General features: G+C 35.6%; 2 protein-coding genes across 11 annotated transcripts in view; one reads left to right on the top strand and one right to left on the bottom strand.

Annotated features, from left to right (window-relative positions):
- Positions 1–13,959, top strand: part of LOC114360927 (zinc finger protein rotund) — a 90,616-nt gene extending 76,657 nt beyond the window's left edge. For 2 of the 3 annotated variants that reach the window (XM_028315806.1, XM_028315814.1), the window contains exon 3: positions 10,963–13,900. In XM_028315806.1, the coding sequence (XP_028171607.1) occupies positions 10,963–11,979 (1,017 nt within the window). In that variant the 3' untranslated portion in view covers positions 11,980–13,900. Of the gene's footprint in view, positions 1–10,962 lie in introns of all 3 variants that reach the window. The other variant, XM_028315822.1, reaches the window with a different exon arrangement.
- A 1,589-nt stretch (positions 13,960–15,548) lies between these two features.
- The window catches only part of cher (filamin A protein cher), an 83,696-nt gene continuing 75,847 nt past the window's right edge, over positions 15,549–23,397 (bottom strand). For all 8 annotated transcript variants that reach the window (XM_028315783.1, XM_028315795.1, XM_028315787.1 and 5 more), the window contains 6 exons: positions 21,010–21,165; positions 20,373–20,442; positions 19,699–19,817; positions 18,487–18,583; positions 16,596–16,802; positions 15,549–15,806 (listed from right to left, as the gene is read on the bottom strand). In XM_028315783.1, the coding sequence (XP_028171584.1) occupies positions 15,622–15,806; positions 16,596–16,802; positions 18,487–18,583; positions 19,699–19,817; positions 20,373–20,442; positions 21,010–21,165 (834 nt within the window). In that variant the 3' untranslated portion in view covers positions 15,549–15,621. The remainder of the gene's footprint in view (positions 15,807–16,595; positions 16,803–18,486; positions 18,584–19,698; positions 19,818–20,372; positions 20,443–21,009; positions 21,166–23,397) is intronic.

The following is a 23,397-nucleotide window of genomic DNA, read 5'->3' as shown; positions in this document are numbered from 1 at the left end:
CTGTATTTTGTCAGTTACCCCAAGTGAACCTGCAACTGACGATTTGTCCATACTATATCAAGTGGAAAGCTCTCACACCAAATGTCAAGTCCGAACAGGTGGTTCCATTGTAGTCCGACCACTTACTAATTACGTACAGTCAAGCACATAAGAACATACATTTTTTTGTTGCAAAATAACCTATATAGCTATATGTCTGGTGCTTAACTGAGTCAGTGCCTTTTTTTTATCCACAACGAGGAAGCTCTTGGCCTGTATCTCACCTGATGGTAAGTGACGATCAGGCCGAAGGTGGAAGCGAGCTTCACCCGGAATCCTCAACCACGGAGGAACTGGCTATCTTACCTCTAACTGCCGGAACACAATAATGCTGTTAACATTGTTGTTATGGCGCCAGACTTAGGTAAGATGGTGGTAGCTAGCCAGGCGGACTTAGAACAAGCCCTACCACCAACCAAACCGAACAGAAAAATCTGCCCCCACTGGGAATCGAACCCGGGACCTCTACGTCTGAAGCATGTGGTCCTACTGACTCCATAGGTAAGCACTAGACCTACAGATAAGTTGCCACAATTTTAAGTTACCCTGTCTGTACACCATGTACAGTCATCCGTAAAATTGCTAATGCAAACCTAAAAGTTGTTAAAACTAAAAAAAAAAAAGCTTCGTTGAGAGCTCACTTATTGCTAATTATTTTAAAACTACACCGGATTATCTCGCGTGTAATGTATAATTGCTTTTTTAATTAATCTAGACCAGGCTCTTAATTGCTTAAATTTTATTTTAAAATATTAATGGGAAGATTAAGTTGGAAGGAAAAATAAAGAAGAGATAAATATTTGCTCTGCTAATAAATGAAAAGATGCTGAATAAATATTTTTCTTTCTTTCAAATTCAGCAGCATTCCCACTCAATTGAATCCAGTCAAACTTGAAATAAACAAAAAATTTAAATAAAAAATATTTGGGGGTTAAACTGTTTTAAAAACTACTTTCGCTGTAAAGAATAAAAACAGTATCTAATCAAGAAAAAGTACTGAGAAATAGATAGAAAAGATTAAATTCATGGGACCATATGAATATCAAGAAACCCTTTCTGTACAAACAAGTAAGGACCTTGCAATATTTGAATAAGACTTAACATAATAAAATTGATTAAGCTCGACTCTTCGCTTCTGAATTACAATGGATGTTATAGATAACCTTATATAGTAGTAAATCAATACTATTACCTTAAAACCACTATAAAAAGGAGTAATACCAAACAACCTCACTTTTCTTAGAAATATTAATCTTTCATCACAAACTATTATGTGCTCTATATGTCTGAAATTAAAGTTCAAATTGCTTAGTCATCTTGTGTTTACTCTGACATGGTTTTTATGACAGATACGTCAAAGGAATATGAGCTATAACTTCTTGAAAATACACTTTACATTTCGCCAATATCGCGTCATCTCCACTTCTATAATGTGAATCGATAATGTACTTTATTGCGCAGACAATAGAGTTGAAATTGAGATTGACGTATGTGGCATTTTGTAATAATCCAGTTTAGATGCTCCCGCGCATCTTACGGTGGCGGGCGGAAATCTTAATGGGGCCTGGATCCCGAACTAACGATGGGACCCATCGATCCAATATTGCGTAGACCTCATAAAATACACTACATGCCATTGCAATAAATAAAATTTGAATAAAAACGACGTATCTCGAATTATGTCGGTTTCCTGAATAAAGGAAATAAAAATTGAAATTACAGTTAAGTTTTTGTTTCTGCCAAATAAATGAATAAATAAATATTCTAAAAAGCCGATGAAATATTAATGACTTTTATTAATAATAATAAAATTCACTGCGATATTGTTATAATTAATTAAACTTGTCAATTATCAATAAATCATCGGTTCTGTCATTTTGCCAATAATTATAGGTCCACATAATTAGGTGAAATTCAATTTAAATCCTTCAACAGTTATGAAATTGAAACTCCTTTATAAATACGCATGTCCATTAACCTTTAACTATGGACGTGAAAAAATAATCACACTCCCATGGACGTCGGGTCTCACAGACCCCTATCTAAAATTCTTCTTATTTTCATATCTGAATTAATTTGAATTTATTTAAGAGTTGATATATATCTAATAACTATTAATAAAGGATTTAGTGGTAAATGTAATCAAATTTTAACCATATTTAATTATTTTTTTGCAAATTTAAAAAACTTAGACATTTTTCAGTGTTAATTGACTTGCCATCACATATAGGCTCCTTGATTACAGTCTATTATTAATAAATGAAAGTAATATTTTTTTCCTTGCTAATTAATAACCATGTAACATAAAAACATGAACAAAATTTCTGAAGGACATAAATTAAAAATTTTGACAAGGGTTAAAGTTACTAAAATTATACACAGTGGCCTAGAACACTAAAAACAAATTATCTCTACAGGCATGTCTTATCTTTCTTTGAGAGCTTTGATAGACAAAATGTACACCATTCAGAATCGGAATCTGCAGCAATGGTGAATTCTAAGACATCTAAACTCAAAAGAATAATCGTCTACAAGTAATACCTTACTCCTAAAATGTTCTTTAGATAGTTGGGCTAATAATATAGCTGATGTACTCAGATACTTTCTGCCATTAAGTATTCTTAAACTAGAGCAATTTACTTAAGATTATAATAATATAATATAAAAAAATTATAGTTGACAAGTCACATCCATACAAGTATGTTTGTATGGAAATTATAGTCATCGGGTCTCCCAGGCCCGGAGAAAATTTTGGATGGTTATTACTCACGTAATAAGTGCCGGAAGACGCGATTTTATGCCTCATCGGTCCAAACACAGTTAAAACTGAAGCTACTGAGATGGTCGAGAGCAGCACGTGGCGGGAAGGTGTTTAAACTGAGAAATCGGAAAGGGGGGTGGGCCTCTGAGACCCGACGTCCATAGTTAAAGGTTAATGTTGATTTCACAAAATATATTAAAATAATATAATACATTATTTAAATAACAATTAGATTGAAGTACGAAAATACGTACGAGATATAGAAATACAATTTGTATTTCTATATTATCTTGTACGTAGGAAAGATTTTATTAATAAAACCTACTTTTATAAAAACGGAGTATTAAGTCGTCAGATAATATTATACTTTCATCAAAAGGCATTGTTATAATTATTTTGACATATTCTTGATTGATTGATCCACAATTAGTAGAGTACTTTTCCTTTCTTTTCTTTTTTCACTCTATCGAGATTTTTTTCATTGTTTTTTTTATTTCGCAGCCCACAAGTACGACTTTTTTGTTTCAATTACGATTGTTAATAACTGCAAAAAAAAGTTGTGTCTTTGCGCTCTATTAAAGCCTACACCTACGCTATTATTTTACGATCTCAATTTTTTCATTTTCCCGTGAAAGTTTTAGCATTCCATTCTATCTAATTATTGAAGACATTTTTGAAAGATTTTACTTTAATCATCTTGTGTTTTTTTTTCTTTAATAAAAGTATCAAATATGCCAAGCTTTCACTCTTTTATGGTAAAATTTTCCTTTGTTTTTCTTTAATATCAGATACACAAATATTGAAAATAAGATATTCATAGCTTGTGTTCAAAGCTATTTCAATACGAGATTTTCAACTTTCGCGTTAAGATGAGTACATAATGTAACTCATTCATAAATGTCGCAACCCGTGTCTTTCTTTTTTATTTCAATACATATTAAAAAACATAATATTATATTTGGCTACGTCTACAACATGCAATATGATTAAAAACTATTCAAAATATTGAATTAAAAACGTACAAATTAAAAGAGGCTATCTACTAGATGCGACAGTCTACATGTCATTACTCCGGCATATTTGCTCAGGCAGCGCGCACCGCACCAGGCGAAACTTCACACGGGCACAATGTAGCGTACTTTACGATAAACACGATTTGCGTACGAAAAAAATTAATATTAGACTAATTTGGCTAGCAGGTTTTTTATTATGAGCAAATTCAATCCGATTTTTTTCTATGTGCACTCATTTTTGAAGACAAAAACTCTGTGAAAACACGTGTCTTTTTGTGAAATATATTATCGTGTCTTATATTTTTAACTTTTGGCAAAAAAAATATAATCTTAAAAATATGTTCTATAGTGTGAAGATAAAACTTTTTAACCACTATTTTTCATATATTTGTCCTTACAATTTGTACTGGGTGTCTATGAAATAAACCCAAAGTTTCAGTCCTCTTTTGATACTTTATTTGCCTTTAACTGACTTGACGTCGATGATTTTTAAACAAATATGTACCCACTATTAACACTTTATGACTGTTTACTCGATGCAATCAAAAGAGCTGTATCCAAGTAAATAAACAAGGAAGTAATAACAATTTAAATTGAGGAAGGTGTTTAAAACATCCGAATCGATTCGTTAACATCGTTTAGGCATGGACGGTGTTAATCAATTGTCAGTCTTAATTATTATAATTAATTGGGGGATTCGTCTTTTTAATCAAACATGAAAATTCATAATCGATTTTTTTAATTGGAATGGTGGTTATTTAATAAGTTTGGGCTTTATGTAATTTTTTTCAATGATGCAAACCATCATGGGATGATTAACCTTTACGTTTATCAAAAGTACCTACTAAGTCACTAAGATTAGACATTTAACAATTTTTTTAGTAGAGAAGAATATAATCTACTCTCTCTGTGTCTCTCTTTTGTTCCTAAATGACACTGTTCCAAACTAAACAGGTATTAATTAATTATTAACTCATACAACAAATTATTCATGAATTCAGATTATGTACTGAGGTAATGACCTCACACATGTGGATGAGGAGCACACAATTATTTAAATAAGGAATATTTATCTGCTTTTAATATTATTTAAATATTAAAATTATGTATTCTACACTTTTCAGGAATTAGTTAGAAATTACTTATTTCGCTTATTCTGTATTCGTGTAAAAATGAATCGCAGCCAGCTGGTCAGTCCTTCTTATTATGTCAAATCGAGTTCTAGATTTTCCAAGCGACCTCCATCTTGGATTTTGACAAAAACCGATCGGCTCCAATGTCAGCTCGGCGATGCGTGTCAATCTGACGCAAGCGTCGAAAAAAGAGCGATCTAGGTAAATAGCGAGAAATCAACCGGCAAGTTACTACACAGTATAGTCATTGGTAATTTTGATAAACATTGCTTGCGACATGCTGATGAGTTTTTGACAGATTTTAAAGGTTTTTGTGCGCTGAAATATTGGCGAAATTGAGTTGGGCCAGTATTCAAATTAAACTCTTGCAATTACTTTTTCATTAAAATTGAGTTATTGTATCATTACCAGCCAAAGAAAAATGAAAAATATACCAAATTCTGAATCACGATACTTTAAAAATTATAATGCTAAATATCATGTTTTATGCAAATATAGATTCTGATTCCAGTTTTTTCCCATTTTAGTTTTATGTATTTATATGTGCAATAAAATCAATTAAGCTCAAAATGCGGAAATAATAAATGGACATTTGACATACTAACTTATAGTTAGTACCTAAAATAATTATTTAGAATGGAATTTATGTAAGCTATATTTAGCAGGTTTCATTTTATTTTTAAACTTTATTCGTATTCAAAAAAGGCAAAAAAACATATTCAAAACCAGCGCCCCCATGCGGAGAGCGTGCGCGACTCAGACCTCTTCGGAACTAACAGTTTTTCCTAACTTTAAAGAATCGTCCAAGACCTACTTATCTTTTAGAATCAAAGCAAATTCAACTCTATCCCCACGGAGTAGGGTGTACCTATTTTTTTCTTTTTGCCACCCAAAGCAATGAAAAACTTGGAAATCGTGCCTAAAAACATTATTGGCATTGAACTGCACGGATTTGAGCGTAACGATCCGTTTGCGACGCTAAATCTGTCGCACGCCATCATCTGTGCTAATGTCACGATTTTGAGGTATTCAAACTTTTTGGTAAAACCACAAAACCAAAAAAAGATGACAAAAATAATAAAAAAAATAGTTCCCGGCTATTTATACACTTGAAAAAAGAAAAGGTGGAGAAACGCTGGAGTAAAATTTTTGATTAAAAAAAAACAATTTCTTAACAATTTTTACACCTTTTGACACTTGAAAAAAAAGTTGAGTAAAATATTTGATTTAAAAAAAGAAAACTTTACGAGTTGTTCTTTTGGGCTGAGTTGCACCTCCTTACTTTAACCGTAACTATCATAACCGGTGTTTTTTATATGGAGTTTAACAGACGTTTGACGTTTGCTAAAGTTAAAGTAAGATTGTGCAACCCAAACTTATTCATTTTTATTGCCTACCTCAGTAATAATCTTAAAGAATTAAACGTTAAAATCATCGAACGAGAAATAATCCGTCATACATTTTAATTTAAAACGTTAAAGCAAGTACAATGTGCGTCATTTGTTATTCCATAACTCATTAATGATACAAAATGTACGTTTACTCATTAAATTAAAAATACATGAATGTTTATTTATTTATTATTTGCTAGCATGAAAAATGTACCATCGTTAACTAACAATAATCTGAAATCCATTGATTGTTAAGTATACATTAAATTGTTTAAAGTTAATTTATAGTATTGAAATCTTAAAATGTTTTGTTTTACTAAAAAGTAAGTAAAGTATTTAGGAGCTTTAAAATCTGACGTAAAACCTTTTCAGTCACTCACGTGTCAAAATAATATGAAGGTTTTGCATGTTTTAACATAAGCCATGTTTTCTTTTATTTTAACCATGCAACACAAAACCAGGTAAATTCATTAGTTAAACCATAACTAAGTGCAGGTACTAAGGGACAACTAAGGGTAGCAACTTTTAGGTTAAACAACTACATAAAAAAGTCTTACTTACATATTTTTTTTACTAAATTTTATATTGTAATTTAATACTAAAATAGTACTTCACACAAAACCAAGTAGGTACTCGTAACTAAGTGTAAAATGTCTCAAAATTTAACATCAAAACAAAATCTCCCCCTAAACCTCAACCGCCATGAATCACGACACAGCGACGAATTTTTAAAATGGCGCCAAGCCCCTGTTTACCCTGATTAATCATGCCGCAAAAACTATGTCTTATTAGAGAAAATCCTGCCCCAGGACAAACCCTGATATCCTTAGATAAATACGCGAAATGTATGCCCCCTATTAATAATAATTTAAGGGCAAAAACCACGGTCAGTTTTTGTCGTCCCGCCTTTTTGCTCGTCACAAATTTTCACGTTATGCATTTAAGGAAATTAGCCGACCCCTTGGCGTTTCGTGTTTTTGCCGTAAACGTATGAAAATTAGTTTTACTTGATAAATTGCATGCCATTGTGTTTGAATGGTGACTTTTTAACCTTTTTAACTTTACACGTCAGTATTTTTTTTCGTTTTGTCACCATTTACAATTAATGCCAAGGTTTCTTTAAATATTTGGATATATTTTAGTAACTAAACTAAATGCTATTATAATTAAGTTGTTGTACCAAAGACGTCATAGAGTCTTATTTCTATAAAAAAATTTTAGAGACAGTGTTTTGAAAATTTATAAAAAGTAAGGTAGTGTCAACTATCCAATCAATATTGTCCAGTACATAAAATATTTTTCACAGACTTTAACGTCAATGTAACTTAAAACTCTGTCTGAAAACTTGTCTATTAGTTTGAAACTTTTTAATTGTTCTCTCTAAAATCCTTGTCATGTCACAAATAAACTGTTTATTTAATTTAAAACGTTAAATCTCTAAGAAATCTAACACTCGTATGACCCCAAGGTATTTTTGGGCAAGGGTCAGCTGAATGACCCTTGTTCGTCATAATGACGCTAATCCTTCAGCCTCCTGTCAAAATTGGCTCTCGTCATCCACGCCGGAGGCCTTGTTTACACGAGGGTAAGTCAAATTGACAGATTAAGATGACGCACTCGGAATTTTTAGGAAATCGTGATAACAAGTAAAAAAAACCCAACTCGTACTTATTATTTTCTTGATTATGTCAAGAAAAAAAAATATTTTTTCGTTTTTTTGAAATATTTAGGGACTTCTGAAAACATAGGAATAATTATAGCAGTAGATGCAAAACAGTTTTAGAGAAACCAAATTCTTTAGCTTCACAATAATTACATAAGTTAATACTAAAAATGTGGAGGTTTCCATCATTTGCATAAGTTTCATGTCTTAAAAAACGTATTACCACATTCAACAATCTGTAAACAATTTTACAAAAGGTAACCTTAGACATTAGTTTGTCATTCATGGTTGAAACTTGTACCTTTTTTACAATTAACCGTACTTACATTAATAAATCTTCATTAAACATTTTGTATTAAATTGTTTAATTTGTTTTGTCTGTTTTTTATAACGTTATGTCTGGATTCGTTTTTTGCTCCATCTCTCGTTGCTAATCACTGCTCGTTTTAATTTATTTGATGTCTTTTTAACATCGTTAGTAATGTTACAATTAAGTCGGCCGAGTTGTTTCGGTGGCTGGCATTAGATTTATATCGGTATTAAACAAATTTTAAACTCAGTTTTTTATCAAAATAATAAATTAGAACCTAAGTAGGCACAATCTGGTTGCCTTACTCTTTTACGCCCGTATTCACAAACGATGCTTCAAAGCATGAAATCTAACGCACAGCGTTGAATAGAGCTCTGTGATTGGTTCGTCGTGTGTCACCCTGAGAGTCCACGCGCACTGTGAGACCTCATAGTAATGTTTTTAAATACGGGCGTTAGTATTTAATATCTAATATTTTCAAATTTCTAAGATTGGTACTTCCTAAATGCGAGGGACAATGCTGCCGTACTGACAGTCTTTAACTTACCAAAAAGAAGCACGCTTAGTTATTTCTATTAAAGCGGAAGGCGCTCCACGCTCCAATTTAACAGAGATTCCTAGCCGAATCGATCCTTCACGAGGTCCTATTAAAAGTCAGCCACCACCTCGAATTTCAACCTCATACCATTAACCAGAGCCCAAACTTTAATTATCTTCAGTCTGTGACCAATTGCGTTCGTGTCTCGGTTTCTTACAAGTCATCCAACGTGCTACCGTGTCCTGCATTGAATCTGTACACTCAACCGCCACTCCATCTACATTATCATCTTTAACTCCATCATCTTTAGGTTTAAATTCCTCGTTAGTTTCAACATCGTTATACGGATTTTGTACAGCATCAAGCAGTATCCGATCGTCATCATCAGCCTCTAATGATGGAATCTCAGCTTTATTTGCTTATGCATCAAGATTGAAATCGGGTTGATTATTTTCGTTTGTCGATCAGAAATTGAGTCGTGTTCTAGCATCGGTGCCCGTAGGAACGTGTTTCGTACGCCGATTGTTGTGAATAAAGTCTGTAGTTGGGATGACGCGCGGTTTTGCTTGGAAACTAATTTGAAACATCACAATAGCTATCAATGGTGCTCGGAAAGTACCTTTTGAATGTGCGAAGAGTCGGCGTTGTTTAATAGCTACTATGTTGGCACGTGTAGATTTATTAGATAGGTTGAAGCTAGAATGACTTTTGAATACATTTAAACTAAGATCGGTTTGATAGAAATTCTATTTTTAATGGCTAGCTATTTCTTGTTCGTAGGAATTTATATTGAGTGATGCAATACTCATTGAAGAGATTTATTGTTTTAAAAGTTATGTTTGGAAGCTTTTAAATAATATAGTTAATTCTTCATTCATACCGACTACATTGATTGCAAACTTGGTTGATTACAAGATAAAATATTTTCCTCTTGTGATTATAGATAACCAAAAACGTATTAACTATCTAACAATGTAATCTGTCAGCACCATTTATAAAAAAAAATAAAGCAAATTCACATTCGAAACAAAACAACATCGAATTTGAATATCGAATTACGAACAACTGAATGAACTTAAAAAAAATATAGACAAACCTTAGACTAGGCGCAGACCATCGATTTTTAGCTGGCCGATAGTTGTGCCCGATTTTATAATTAAATTGTATGAAGAATCGGCCAAATCAAATCGGTGTAATGTGCGCACTTCCATACATGCCCATACTGATTAACTGCCCGACTAAACTATCGGCCGATGAAAAATCGATGGTCTAGGCGCAGGCTTAGAGTGAAAATGAGTTGTACGGTACTGCACTTCAAGCTATACTCTGTGGCATCTTAATTCATTAGTAATTAGGATGATTCTGCAACAAAGATGTTACTTCTGACGTGCTGTCTATACTAGGAAGCGGAGTCATATCGCGTGAAAACCCCGTGACGGTAGCATCCTGCCTTTATCACATCTTCTAAGTAAATAAAAAACCTCTGCTTTGCTCGGATAATTGGTTCCGGCTGCTGCGGATGTCGTCCAAGGCTGCTGCTCACTTTCGGTGGCCATTGGGACCATTTAGGATAATTGTAGTCATTGGATAAGGCTACTTTAATTTTAAGGTAGGCTTCGAGGCAGTAGATAGTACTGTAGGTATTACCTGTAGGGTAGGAAGATAATTTTCGTCATTAAATGCCAGTAGGCCCTGCATAAAATCCCCCAGTGAGAGTCTTGAATACACAAGTATCCAACTTTGTAACTACCTATTAAAAAACAAATTATTTGTACTTTTAGATCTTCAGAGACTTAAATGGATAAGTGTTTTGGAGAAAATGTGTTGATATTTGTAATAATGCAATGTTCTTCTATAAGACACAAGATTCAAAAAGCTATTTTATTGACGCTATACTTAAGGTTTTTACATAAACATACCTATAGCTTATTCATAAAAGCCATGTTTCGTTGAAATTGATCTTATAAAATTTATTATCACCAGTTGACATTTAATAACCACCCAGTCGCGATTTTTAAGTGTCATCGCTATAAACAAAATTCCAAATCAAAGATGTTTATCAATTTTATTTAGAAAATGTTTAATATTAACATAATCTTTTCTTTTCATTCCAGGTGTTCGGTTCAAAAGCGGATCTGCAGCTGCATACACAGATCCACCTTCGGGAGGCGAAGCCCTACCGCTGCACCCAGTGCCCGAAGGCCTTCGCCAACTCCTCGTACCTGGCGCAGCACTCCCGCATCCACCTCGGCATCAAGCCCTACCGTTGTGAGATCTGCCAGCGCAAGTTCACCCAACTGTCGCATCTCCAACAGCATATCCGCACCCACACCGGAGACAAGCCGTACAGGTGCACTCAGATCGGATGCACAAAGGCCTTCTCCCAACTCTCCAACCTCCAAAGCCACAGCCGCTGTCACCAAACTGACAAGCCATTCAAGTGCAACTCTTGCTACAAATGCTTCACGCACGAGAAGGATCTGCTGGAACACATCCCGAAACACAAGGAGTCGAAGCATTTGAAGACGCACATCTGCCAGTACTGCGGCAAGAGTTACACGCAGGAGACGTATCTGAGCAAGCACATGAATAAGCACGCGGAGAGGGCTGACAAGCGGCCGCCGATTTCAGCGCTGGGACTGAGCGGGTTGAACCGCTCGTTAGCAGCTGCCGCGCCCACAGCGGCGCCGTTCGCTGAGCATCCTTACTGGCCGAAAGTGAGCCCGGATTCGGCAGCTCACATGTCTGACGACGGCGGCTACCACCAGCAGCGCGAAAGCGATGACCACCACGAGCAGCAGCTGCAGCAGCAGCGAGCGTTGTTCTCGCAGCACGAGAGCCAGGACGACCGCATCCACAGCACGCCGGTCTCGTCGGCCGCCAACTCGGCCTTCACCCCCATCAACTCCATGGCCCCGCACCTGAACGGCCTGTCGCACCACAGCGCGCTGCCGACCCGGCCCTACCTGTACGATCCCCTCCACTTCCAGCAGGGCAAGCAGCAGCCCAACTCCTTCCCCAACCAGCTGATCTCCCTCCACCAGATCAGGAACTACGCTCACCAGCCCTCGGCCCTCCTGCCCGCCGAGCATATCCTCCCCCACGCGCTATCCCACAAAGACAAACAGTAAACCCTTGCCGACCTAGATACGCCTACTTTAATACGATGGTATTACTAGTATATAAATAACGAAATATTATAAAATATTTAGAATCTCGCTCTCGAAGACAGTGGTATTAATGTATGAAATACGAAATTGGTTTTATCGTTAGTGAAACAAATTCATGTTTTTAGACTTAATCGTGTATGAATACTCTGAATTTTGTGAGTAGATGATACTGGTTATTCTGAATTTATTGGTCGTTTTACAGATTGTAGATTAGTTCTCGTCAAAGCAGGCTTCTGTTGAGATGCGTTGGTAGTAACGAGAGGTTGATCACTGATTTTAGAAGAAATTTTTAAGCCAAAAATTTTGTTACCTCATGACTCGTTTCGTTGATCAGTCCTTCGTTACGACTCGTCCAGTGTCACTTCTGCTTTCTAGATAACTAATCTTGGAATCATGCACATTTGTTCCATTGCACAAATTTTAATAATTTCTTGATGGCCTATTGAAGTAACAGCTATGGTCGAAGAGACGTTAAAAGTATTATTTTCTTATATTCATTTTATCATAATCGTTTTATTAACCTCTGGAAGGTGGATGGATCTCGAAAATTAATAATTTTAACCAGTTGTTTCAAGGAATTGATTCGAGGTCTTGATACATCTGGTGTCAGAAAGCTCTTAGATTTACATGCACATCAGATTTTACGTGAGACTGCTTTAAAATCTATAGAATATCCAGTTATTTATTTCCAACAAATGTTATATAGGATATACGGTTGAAATTTTAATGTTAAAAGTTCCTGATAAACAAATATTTGTAATAGTCGAAATATCACATTTACTAGTACGAATTCTTGAAACCACTTGGATCTAAGTTTCATTCTGTTGCATTTTTATTGATAAGTACATACCTTTACTAAACACCGATCTCTTGAATCATCACATTTGCACTCAGTTCCTACTTAGGTCGTATGGATTCATTTATTTAGTTTTATTTCGTATCTATCTTAAAAAAGTAAGTCTCTTCTAGAAAATGTGGTTTGCCTTCTGTTAAATTTGACTCTTATCTTTGAAGGTTCAGCATATTTTCTATGTTTTAATTTAATTTCCCATTTGTACATTATTAAGTGGCCAAATCGCTTTGTCTTTGTCATTTGGTACGACGAAAGGTGCACATTGTGTAAATATTTTGTAAATAGGAATACTTTTTTGAGGAACCTTAAAATTATTGAGACGTTTTTTGTTTACTTTTAGTCTATAATGCTTATGCTCAATTACACTAGCCGTAAGACTATCCAGGTAGCTGACAGTGATTGGATTGTAACTAAAGGTACTTAATGTCCCATTTTCATTTGATTTACAACGATTGTTTTAGACTAATTTGAAGTATACGACAAGTTATTATTTTGTTTAGGAAGTGTCTGTAGTAGATAAAATTTAACGAAATGTGATAGGAAAGGATGAGGAGAATAATATTTTTGGAGGAAACGTACTTTGTTCTTCTGCATTGATTTGCTACAAATCTTTTTCGATTTTATTTTAAATTGTTAGGTTGCGGTTCTTTGCGATCGGGTTCCTTAGGGATCGTGTCGCAAACCCAAACGCTAATTAAGTTCTTGTACAAATGTTTATTTGTTAATAAGGTAATTACGGCAATACTTAATTCTTCCGAATTGTTGTTAAAGAAAGACGAAATGGTGCGAGTAATGTAAAGGTTTTGAATTATAACAGCGGTTATATCCCAAAATTGTTTTTTAAATTCATCGGATTTAAAAAAATAAGCCAATATCTCTCTATTGTAAGTAGAAATGTGATATTGTAATTTGATTTTTTTTAGTTAAGTGTAAACTTATTATGATTAAATACATATTTTTGTAAGTAATTACGTTTTACGATAGTTATGCTTTTCTAGCCTTTCGGTTAAGATTATTAGATGGAAGTAAACGAAATCATTTTTTTTGTTACTTAAAATCAATTAAAATTACAACTATGCCAAGAATCACATGTGTCTTTTTATTTTGAAACCCTTTGAAATATAAACATTAATTTATATAAGAAAAATTCTTAAGCCGTGAGCTGAAGTTATTAAGAAATAAAAAAGTAATAAACTTTCCTCTTTTATTTAGTGAACAGTCGCAAATACATTATATAAACCACTTAAAATAGATATTTACAATATAGGGGTCATTCTACCTACGTAGGTAAAACAGTTCATCCAGCACAAAACATACAGAATTAGAAAGCGAATACATAAATGACCTTACGTATATAAATATCACAAATTACAACTTACTTCATGTCTAAGCTGGAAAAGAAGGATTTTAGGAAAAGGGAAAACCTATACTAATGAAGAAAATTAATGAAAGTAAGCAAAAAATATATGACTCATATTCCCAAAATCCTACTTTTGATTTTACAAATAATCCTTAAGCAATAGGCGAAGAAGATGATCCTCTAACACTACTTTTACCCAAAAAAGACGTAGAAGATGCTAATAAAAAAGAAAAATCGCCTACTGACAAAGAAAATGTCGAAATAAGTCGCAATTCGTGCGCTTACAAAATAATAGGGAATATTTAAGTTAATACTTTATATGAATTGTCATTTAGTCGCCCTAATAAACTAAACGAGAATCATATAATGTCTTAAAATGGTACTTGTCTCCGAAAACCCATGTTAGAACTCCCAAATGCTTTAACTAAAAGATAAATTACAAAAGGAAGAAAACACTAGAACAAAAAGGATGTCGGGCAGGTTCAGTCTTGTATTTATTTTTATTGAGAGATCAATTTCTAAACGGATACCATACACGTTGAAGAACCTCCCCGGAACCCTTAAATCGCCTTAAATTGTGATTGATAGAGATTAAATAAGTTAAAATAATGATACTTAAGCTACTGACAGCGTATGTAGACAAAATACTCCATAACCACAAAAAAATCCAAAAATATATCCCAACAATTTCATCAAAAATATAATTTAGTAATTGGAAATGGTACGTTAAAAATAATTAGGAACTAAATACCCAAAAGGACAAATAGATTATAAAAACCAGATTGATAAACCAATGACTAGAATACTCGACTAGCAAAATTTAAGCACTACATACGCTATCAAGGATCTGGTACACTGGATGTGGTCTGCGGTCAGGACAAAGTGATCGCAGCCCGCATTATGAGCAACGGTCTCTACAGAGTGTTGATTTCAATCCTCGCCATAATTATTTAGGTGATCTATTGACATATAAACGTATTATCCATAAAAAAAAATTACAAACGAAAGTGGAATTTTTAGCGAATATTTTCCGTGCGACATCAACCCTACTGGTGGCTCGCAATACTGCAATACGTTTACACTGCGGCACCATCGAGCTACGCAGATTGCTTATCATGTCGGATAGCCTACTGAAGGAAACCACGTAAAGTAGGTAGTGTAAATAGGTATGTTTCTTTGACTAAAAAAGTTAAAGTTCGTTTTAAATTTTTTTCGAAATATTTTTTTTTACTGATTCGTGATCAGAATAAGCTACATAATCAACTCCCTAAATATGGCGAGGATCGAAATCAACAGCCTATATACATTTTGTGTTGATGCGATCTGACAGTGCGAGTACAAGTAAAGAACGCAGAACACATCCAGTGTGTCAAATTCAACCCTTCACGCCTTAAACCTCAACCTTGTAGGGGGATCCGGGGATGTGATCATCCCCCCACTTGACGATGACGATGTAGTCTCCCCTGTCCCTGACGACGTACCAGCACTCGTAGTTGTTCTTGCCTTTGTGCTTGAGCTGGACCTCGTCGCAGGGGCCTTTAGGGCCGTAGATGCCGACGTAGAGGATGTTGTTGCCTGTGAAGGGTTAGTATTAAAATATCATAATCCGATAGTTAAACGCTTGTGCAGCACACAAAACAAGAATAAAAAGAAATATGGGTTCTGTTCTAGGCAACCTAGAGAACAGTTGTATTAAATAATGCAAAAAGCGAAAGAATGAAGTGCAGGTAATTTAGTTTCTACTGTAGCACCAGCTTTTCTAATTTACCAGAGGCAAATGGAGTATTTGGCCTACACTCCTAAAGCTGGCTAGACATGTTACAATGCCAGTTTATCTTTCACATTCGATGACATCAACTCAAGATAAATCTAGAAGTTGATAGCATCTACATACTTGTAATGAATTCGATGTTTCATTAAAAATGTAGTGTGATGAGTTGTCGATAGTACGTGATACTTTGTTCCAAGAGTCAGTGAGACACTCATAATGTCATAAAAAAAAGATGTCAATGTCATATTCAGGATCCTTCTACCCCAGAACATGACATCATGCAGGGTAGCTATTTTGTTTCATTTCTACTACTTTACTTCTCCCTCTGTACATTCTGTCAGTGTTCTGTTTTCTGTACGTAGCGTGAGCAGGCCTCCTACTAGGTGGACCGACGATCTAGTAATGGTCGCGGGAAGAACCTGGATGGGCAGCGCAAGACCGGTCATTGAGAAAACCTTGGGGGAAGCCTTTGTCCAGCAGTGGATGTCGTTTGGCTGAAACGAACGAACGAACGAGCGAACATTCTGTCTGATGATTTTCTTTATTTTTCTGAAAGATAAGTGAAAGATCACACAAATAAAACAGGAACATACCTGCATCACCACAATGCACCGTGAACTGGTTGTGCTTGTTCAGATACGCCTTCTTCAGCCCCATGCCCTTGGAGGTGACCTTGGAAGCGTCGGACTTGAAGTGAGGCAGCACGGGACCCTGCTTCTGGCCGGACTTGGAGACCTTCTGGACCGTCTCCACTGTGACTGAGGATGTCTCCTGCGCACCGACTTCGGCGAGGTTTCCACCTGGAGTAAATACATTAATAATGTAAGTATATTAGAAGCCTCTGTTCTGGTAATCAGGTGTTGGACGCAGGCCGCTGATAACCAGGCAAGATGGAAAGCATTGGGGGAGGCCTATGTTCAGCAGTGGACGTCCTTTGACTGAGATAATGATGATGACATCGTTTCAAGACTTCCATCTTACTTCTGAATACCTAATAAACCTAGAATCCAGTACTTTACACGATCACTGCTGAAAACACATACCTAAGTACGGGTGTGTTTTTTCGATCGCAACGTCTGTGCGGCCGCACACGTTTTACGCGTTTTCATAATATCTCCATACGGCCGTGCGGGCTCACACGTAAAGCGTGTTTTGCCGATGTAACGCCGATGCGAACAACACATACGTCTGTGTTTTGATATTTGATTTTTGTAGTTTTTAAATCTAACAGTTTTTTAACACACCCAAAATGTTCAAAGTAGTTTTTTAATGTTATGTAGATACAATAAAATACTAGATTATGAAGTCTAAATCTAAATATTGACTGCTAAATAAATAATACCTAATAGAGTTTATTATAATGTTAATATTAAAATTGCTATCCAAATTGCATAACTATTCAACAATCAAATCACTGGAAGTGACTAAAAAACTATGGCTTTATTACCAAGCTCGTAACAAGTACACAACAGAAATAAGTATAGTACCTATAATTTGATGTCTAATTTGGTATTTTTCTTCTTCATCCATCAACTGTACCGTTTGTTTAGTTTATTAAGTGACCCCCTTTATAAACTACGTGTTCTATTAGAGGGAAACATCGTTCAATAATACGGTTTTTCTCAAAAAAATTCTTGATGATTTTCCCAATAACTGATTGGAGAAAAAGAACTTCACCGTTTATAACAGAAAATGTATTTAACGTTTTTGGTATCAATTAAAAGAGTCACGTCTTGTGGTATTTCTTTTTTTCGGTATCCATTCGGCCGTAAAAGCATAGAATTTGGTTTTTGTTGCATTCCACGGGTGTGTTTAAGAAGAATTATTACTGCTTTTTCTGGCATAATAAGAGGAAACAATTAATTATCATTGTATTCGATAATATCTCAAAAAGTGTGAAGTTTTTAATGGTCACACCTTTGGAAATACAAACACTATCAATTTTGCTATAATTGCGTAACTGGCCTAGTTATTATTTTATCCTACGTGATGATCTTGAGTGGACCAATCTAACCTTTAAAGGCATCTTAATTCCTGTGCTTCATAATTGTGCACGTTAAAAGTTGTCTCCCTGTTAATCAACTTGGTAGTAATTAAGAACTTAGGTCTTTAAATAGCATTAGGACAACGGGACTATTCCCACCTCTTGTTCCCACCGCTGCAACTCCTGTGTAGCCAGGATCTACAGGTTGACCTCGATAAAAACCCAACTAGTGAAGGTCAAGTTTGTCCCGGGGGAAAGTTAACAGCCATTGGACCAGCATATAAATTAATTAGAAGAACATAGGAGGAGTTCGAAGTTAAGGTTCGACTTCCCTCCTTCGTCCAGCAGTGGATGTCTTTTAACTGAAACGTAAGGATAGTTACTTCCCTCCACTAGTTCACATAATTAGCTCACGTTTAAAATAATAGCTCGAACTATTTCACTGTTGAAGTAACTAGCCCTACATGGGCTAAATTATACAGTCTATAAAAGAAACTCACCAGTAGCCTCAATCTTGAAGGGAGAACCAACGATATGGGCTCCGCTGTACTTGATGCTCAAGTAGTAGAAGCCAGGGGCCAGAGGCGTGTATCGAACCTAAAACAATACCTTGAATTAATAAACTGCATAAGTAAAACTACAGGTTTATACATAGAGTAAGTAAAGAGAGAGACAAGACGTGAAGTGTAAAAGAAAAATTATAGAGCTTATAAATGTGAACGTTGGTGAGGAAGTATTAATGTTTGTAACTCTTTCACGATAAAACCACTGAACTAATTTGGATGAAATTTGGCATTTTGTTAGTTTAATGCCCGTTTTTACCATCAATCCCTAATTTTTAAGTGATCCCTATGAAAACAAAATTCCTGATATGCGTTACCGTAGGGATCACTTAAAAATTAGGGATTGATGGTGAAAACGGGCATAAGACCGTAATATTACACATTATAGCTCAATGATAAGACCCAGGAAAAAACGTAGGATACATTTTATCGGGATTTTTTTAAGGAGAGAAATGCACGCGACAGTCTTTCTGCGACAGGTCAAAATTCCAAAAATGTAATCCGTGGACAAAACCTGTAATTTATAAAAAACTAGCTGACCCGGCGAACTTTGTTCCGCCTTAGTGGCAATAAATAACGGGATAAAAAGTCCTATGTCCTTCTCCTGGCTCTAAACTACTTCCCTGACAATTTTCAGCTAAATCGGTTCAGCCGTTCTTGAGTTATAAGTGGAGTAACTAACACGACTTTCTTTTATATATTTATGTGTGTATAAAACTAAATAGGCGGCTTAGGGGTGGCCCCAAGGGCCACCCCCGCCGCACCTTAACCTATTTTTCACTTTAAATCAAAACATTATGTTATAGGCATCATGGAAAAGTAATATTATGCAAGAAACACTCCAAACTCATTATGCCAAATTATATTAATATATGATATCAAAACGTTCAAAAGTTTGGCTGTACACGAGCACGTACACAAGATGTTGTTCTCTTTTATGAAATTTGTTAGTACTAAGCTTGAATTATTAAATAATCATTGTTAAATGTGATTCATTTATCACTTTTACCGCGACTGTCGGTAATTATTCATAATAACCGGTTATTATTAATAATTTTCAATTTATCACATTAACCGTAACATATATATAGATGTTGTATTTTATTATGCGCCAAAACCGGCCCGCGCTATAGGGTAGGTACACTTTACCTTGTAGCCCTCTTCAACCTCCGTGCAGTCCATGGCGACCCTTGAGGGTCCGTCCATGGTGACGGCCAGGATGCCGGCGCCAGCGTTGCAGGTGTCGATGATGAGGTCCGTCTTCACTCCTGGAGGTGAGAGGTAGGTGAGTATGTGAGTGAAAGGAAAGTATACTAGAGATCCTGGGTTCGATTCCCAGTAGTTCGATTCTCTGCTCGGTTTGGTCGATGGTAAGGCTTTTTGCTATGGTTACCACCCGTCGGACCTAAATCTGTCGCCATAATAAAAATGTTGAGACTAAGTCGTAGTATATGTTTCGGCAGTTAAAGATATGTTTTAAGGTAAGTTCCTCTGTAGCTTTAGGATTTCACGTGGATCTCTGTAGATTAGGTCGACAGTGGACTTCTTTTACTTTCAATGTAGGTAGGTAATTTACATTTTTCATTATAAAGTTACAGAAATCGTTTTTTTTTTTCTATTTCTTCTTTATTAAATTAATCTCGGGATAGTTGAAGAATTGCCAGATGTTTAGCGTTGTAACAAATGTGATAAAATATTATTGATTTTTGCTTTAGAACGCTTCGAGACCAACATTTTGGCAAATACTGAGAAGAAAGCTAACATAACGATAACGATGCTTTTGTCTGGTTATTAAGAAGTATTTGATTAACAACATAGCTTACCAGTCTTCACTGAGCCCAACCCTGGGCCGTGGGCGTGGACTGCCGCTGGATCGGCGTCATCTTTTCCCACCTGCACAGTTAATTTAGTTAAATAAAAATCTCAAATAATGAACACTGGCCGCCAATTTAATTGTATTTTGAGAATTTTATTTCCCGTCATTACTATAAAAACGACGATCTGGTAAAGGTCGTGGGAAGAGCCTGGATGCGGGCAGCGCAGGACCGTTCATTGTGGAAAACCTTGGGGGAGGCCTTTGTCCAGCAGTGGACGTCATTTGGCTGAAACGAACGAACTATAAAAACAGGATATCGCTGTCGAAATAGGCTCAATTTATAAATAAATATTTTTTCAATATGACTACATCGATTAGCATCTAATAAATAGTTATTTGTTTGCGAATTTATAAATATTATTAGAAGACCACTGAAATTATATTAATAAAAGACTTAATAAAGAATTTCTTTGACGAAACATACCCTAAAATAAACATCTTATGCTCATTTTCACCATCAATCCCTAATTTTAAGTGACCCCTATGAAAACAAAATTCATTAATGTGTTCATAGGGATCACTTAAAAATTAGGGATGGTGAAAACTGGCATAATAGTTTCTACCTATGTTTCTATCTTACGTACCTTGATCCTAAGAGGAGATGCGGGGATATGCACCCCGTTGAACTTGACGTTGATATTGTGGACCCCGTTCTCCCTCGGCATGAACCTGATGGAGTACTGGTCTCCGTCGATGTTCTGGATGAAGCAGTCGTCGGTCTTGCCTGAAGGGGAGATCACCTGGAGAGAAAGAAGGAAGTTGAAAAGTTTGGTAAACCTAGGCGCAGACCACCAACTTCTATTTGGTCGATAGTTGAGTCGGGCTGTTAATCAGTATGGAGATGTATGGAAGTGCGCACATTGCACCGATTTGGTATCGACCGATTCTTCATGCAAATTAAAATCGGGCCGCACTATTGGCCACCTAAAAGTCGGTGGTCTGCGCCTAGACTAAAAGTGAATTCAAATTCAAATATTTATTTGCACAATTTTGAGTAAAAATAATGGTGTTAAAACCATAAACCAAGTATATCCCACCAAAAACAAATTGATTGCCAAGTCGAGAAAAGAAGTCGCATATTTAAAAGCCATCGATTCAAGCTTCTAGCTCTACACGCCCTAACTCTAGGAGTCTAAACAAACTCTCCACCTAGTCAAAATATGGGGCACGGTCGTTTCGCTATCGTCACGTAGAGTATAAGATTAAGTACTGTAAGCTTTAAAAGCTACCTTAGACGGTTGTTTCCGTGCTCTACAAAGCACAGAATCTGATTATTTTCGTAAAATATTACAACGAAAATAATATGATTCAGTCCTTTTATTATAACGCCCATTCACAAACGATGCATGCTTAAGTGAAGCAGGAAATCGAACTTACAGCGTTGGACAGACCTCTGTGATTGGTTCGTATGTCACCATGTGCGTCCACGCACACTGTGAGACCTCGTAGCAATGCTTGTGAATATGGGCGTAAGTAATTTTCATATTCACTTCGCAATGTTACAGAAGGTCCAAATAATACATACTTTTCCTCAAGTAGGTATTTATTTATTTAAAACTTTTATGCCAAAATAAGTTTGTACATAAGGCGAACTTAATGCACTAAAGCATTCTCGACCAGTTTACCTTTGGGTTGAGCAAAAAAAATATTTTTTGGGGTACTTCTAGTGCAAGAAAGAAACCGTGTCCAAAAGATTTCTCAACTACGGGGCCAAATCGCTCAAAAATATATTTTCTATCATAAAATATGTAATAAGAATAAGAATACTAGCTTTGCATACTTTTTATTAGACTACTTCGTTATGCTACAAACAACAAATCAAAAAGTAAACCTCAAGGGAAACTGCCATATTATCTTTTATATCACGCAAAGTTCCGTATTCATCGCTTTTATAAAATATTAGCGGCGAGATTTATCTCAGGTCACGTGCCGCGGTTTTATTGGGTTTTTTGCCCGCGCCCGCCGGCCCCGGCCCACTGTGCAATGAAACACTAGTTTGGCATTATTAGTTCACGCGACTTCGTCCACAGTTTGCGAGAAAACATAGTGTTTAGATTGGTAACATCTTCAAAAATGTTACCAATTTGAACACTATGTTAAAAGATTAAGATAAAATGAGTAATTATAAAACTTTGACCGTGCGTGTTTCGTCTATTTTCCATGGTATGTGGGACCATTTTAATGAATAAATATAATCAAAGTCACATTAAATGTTTTACTGCTATTACCTGCATAAACTTCAATAGACTGAAATGTCATACCTACCTTAATAAAGAAGAAATAACTTAAATAAACAGGATTACTATAGTTTTTATAGACAATTCATAGTATTTAGTAGCAAATGTTAAATTATAATGCACATAATACTGGCCACCACGAAAAATCATGTAACTAAAGTACTTAAGTAGTTACTAATGCCAGTATTCACAAACGATGCTTGCTTAAATAAAGCAGCAAATCGAACGCACAGCGTTAAATAGAGCTCTGTGATTGGTTCGTGTGTCACCCTGTGCGACCACGCGCACTGTGAGACCTCATAGTAAAGTTTGTGAATACGAGCGTAAATCTCTGAACTCTAAAACTAACGTGAATTTTCTTCCTAAACATTTCTCATCTCACACCCACTGGTGCACGTCCCAACAAATTCTGGAAAAAAATACCCAAAATTTCCGACCCCACGTACATCAAATATTACGTACAGTCCGACCCATCGATCATAAATCACGTACAGTCGGCGTCATGTTCACACGATAAATCAAACGGTCTGTTTATTGGAAGACTTATTGTGGTCAGTTTATAAATCTTAAATGGACTGTGGGGCGGGTTTCGTGCATTTTTGGAATTTATATGATGTAGATAAAAGTTAGGGAATTGAAAAGATTGGGTGACCGTTTCAAAAATTTGAATTAGACAATTTGAGAAAGATCCATTTACTCGTAATTTTATCGAATTAATTTTTATTTGAAACAAAA

The sequence above is a fragment of the Ostrinia furnacalis genome, unplaced genomic scaffold (assembly GCF_004193835.3).
Source record: "Ostrinia furnacalis isolate ACB-3 unplaced genomic scaffold, ASM419383v2 OfSCF0322, whole genome shotgun sequence".
NCBI lineage: Eukaryota > Metazoa > Arthropoda > Insecta > Lepidoptera > Crambidae > Ostrinia > Ostrinia furnacalis.
The sequence above is the reverse complement of the archived record's forward strand: the minus strand, read 5'-3'. Positions and strand labels throughout refer to the sequence as shown.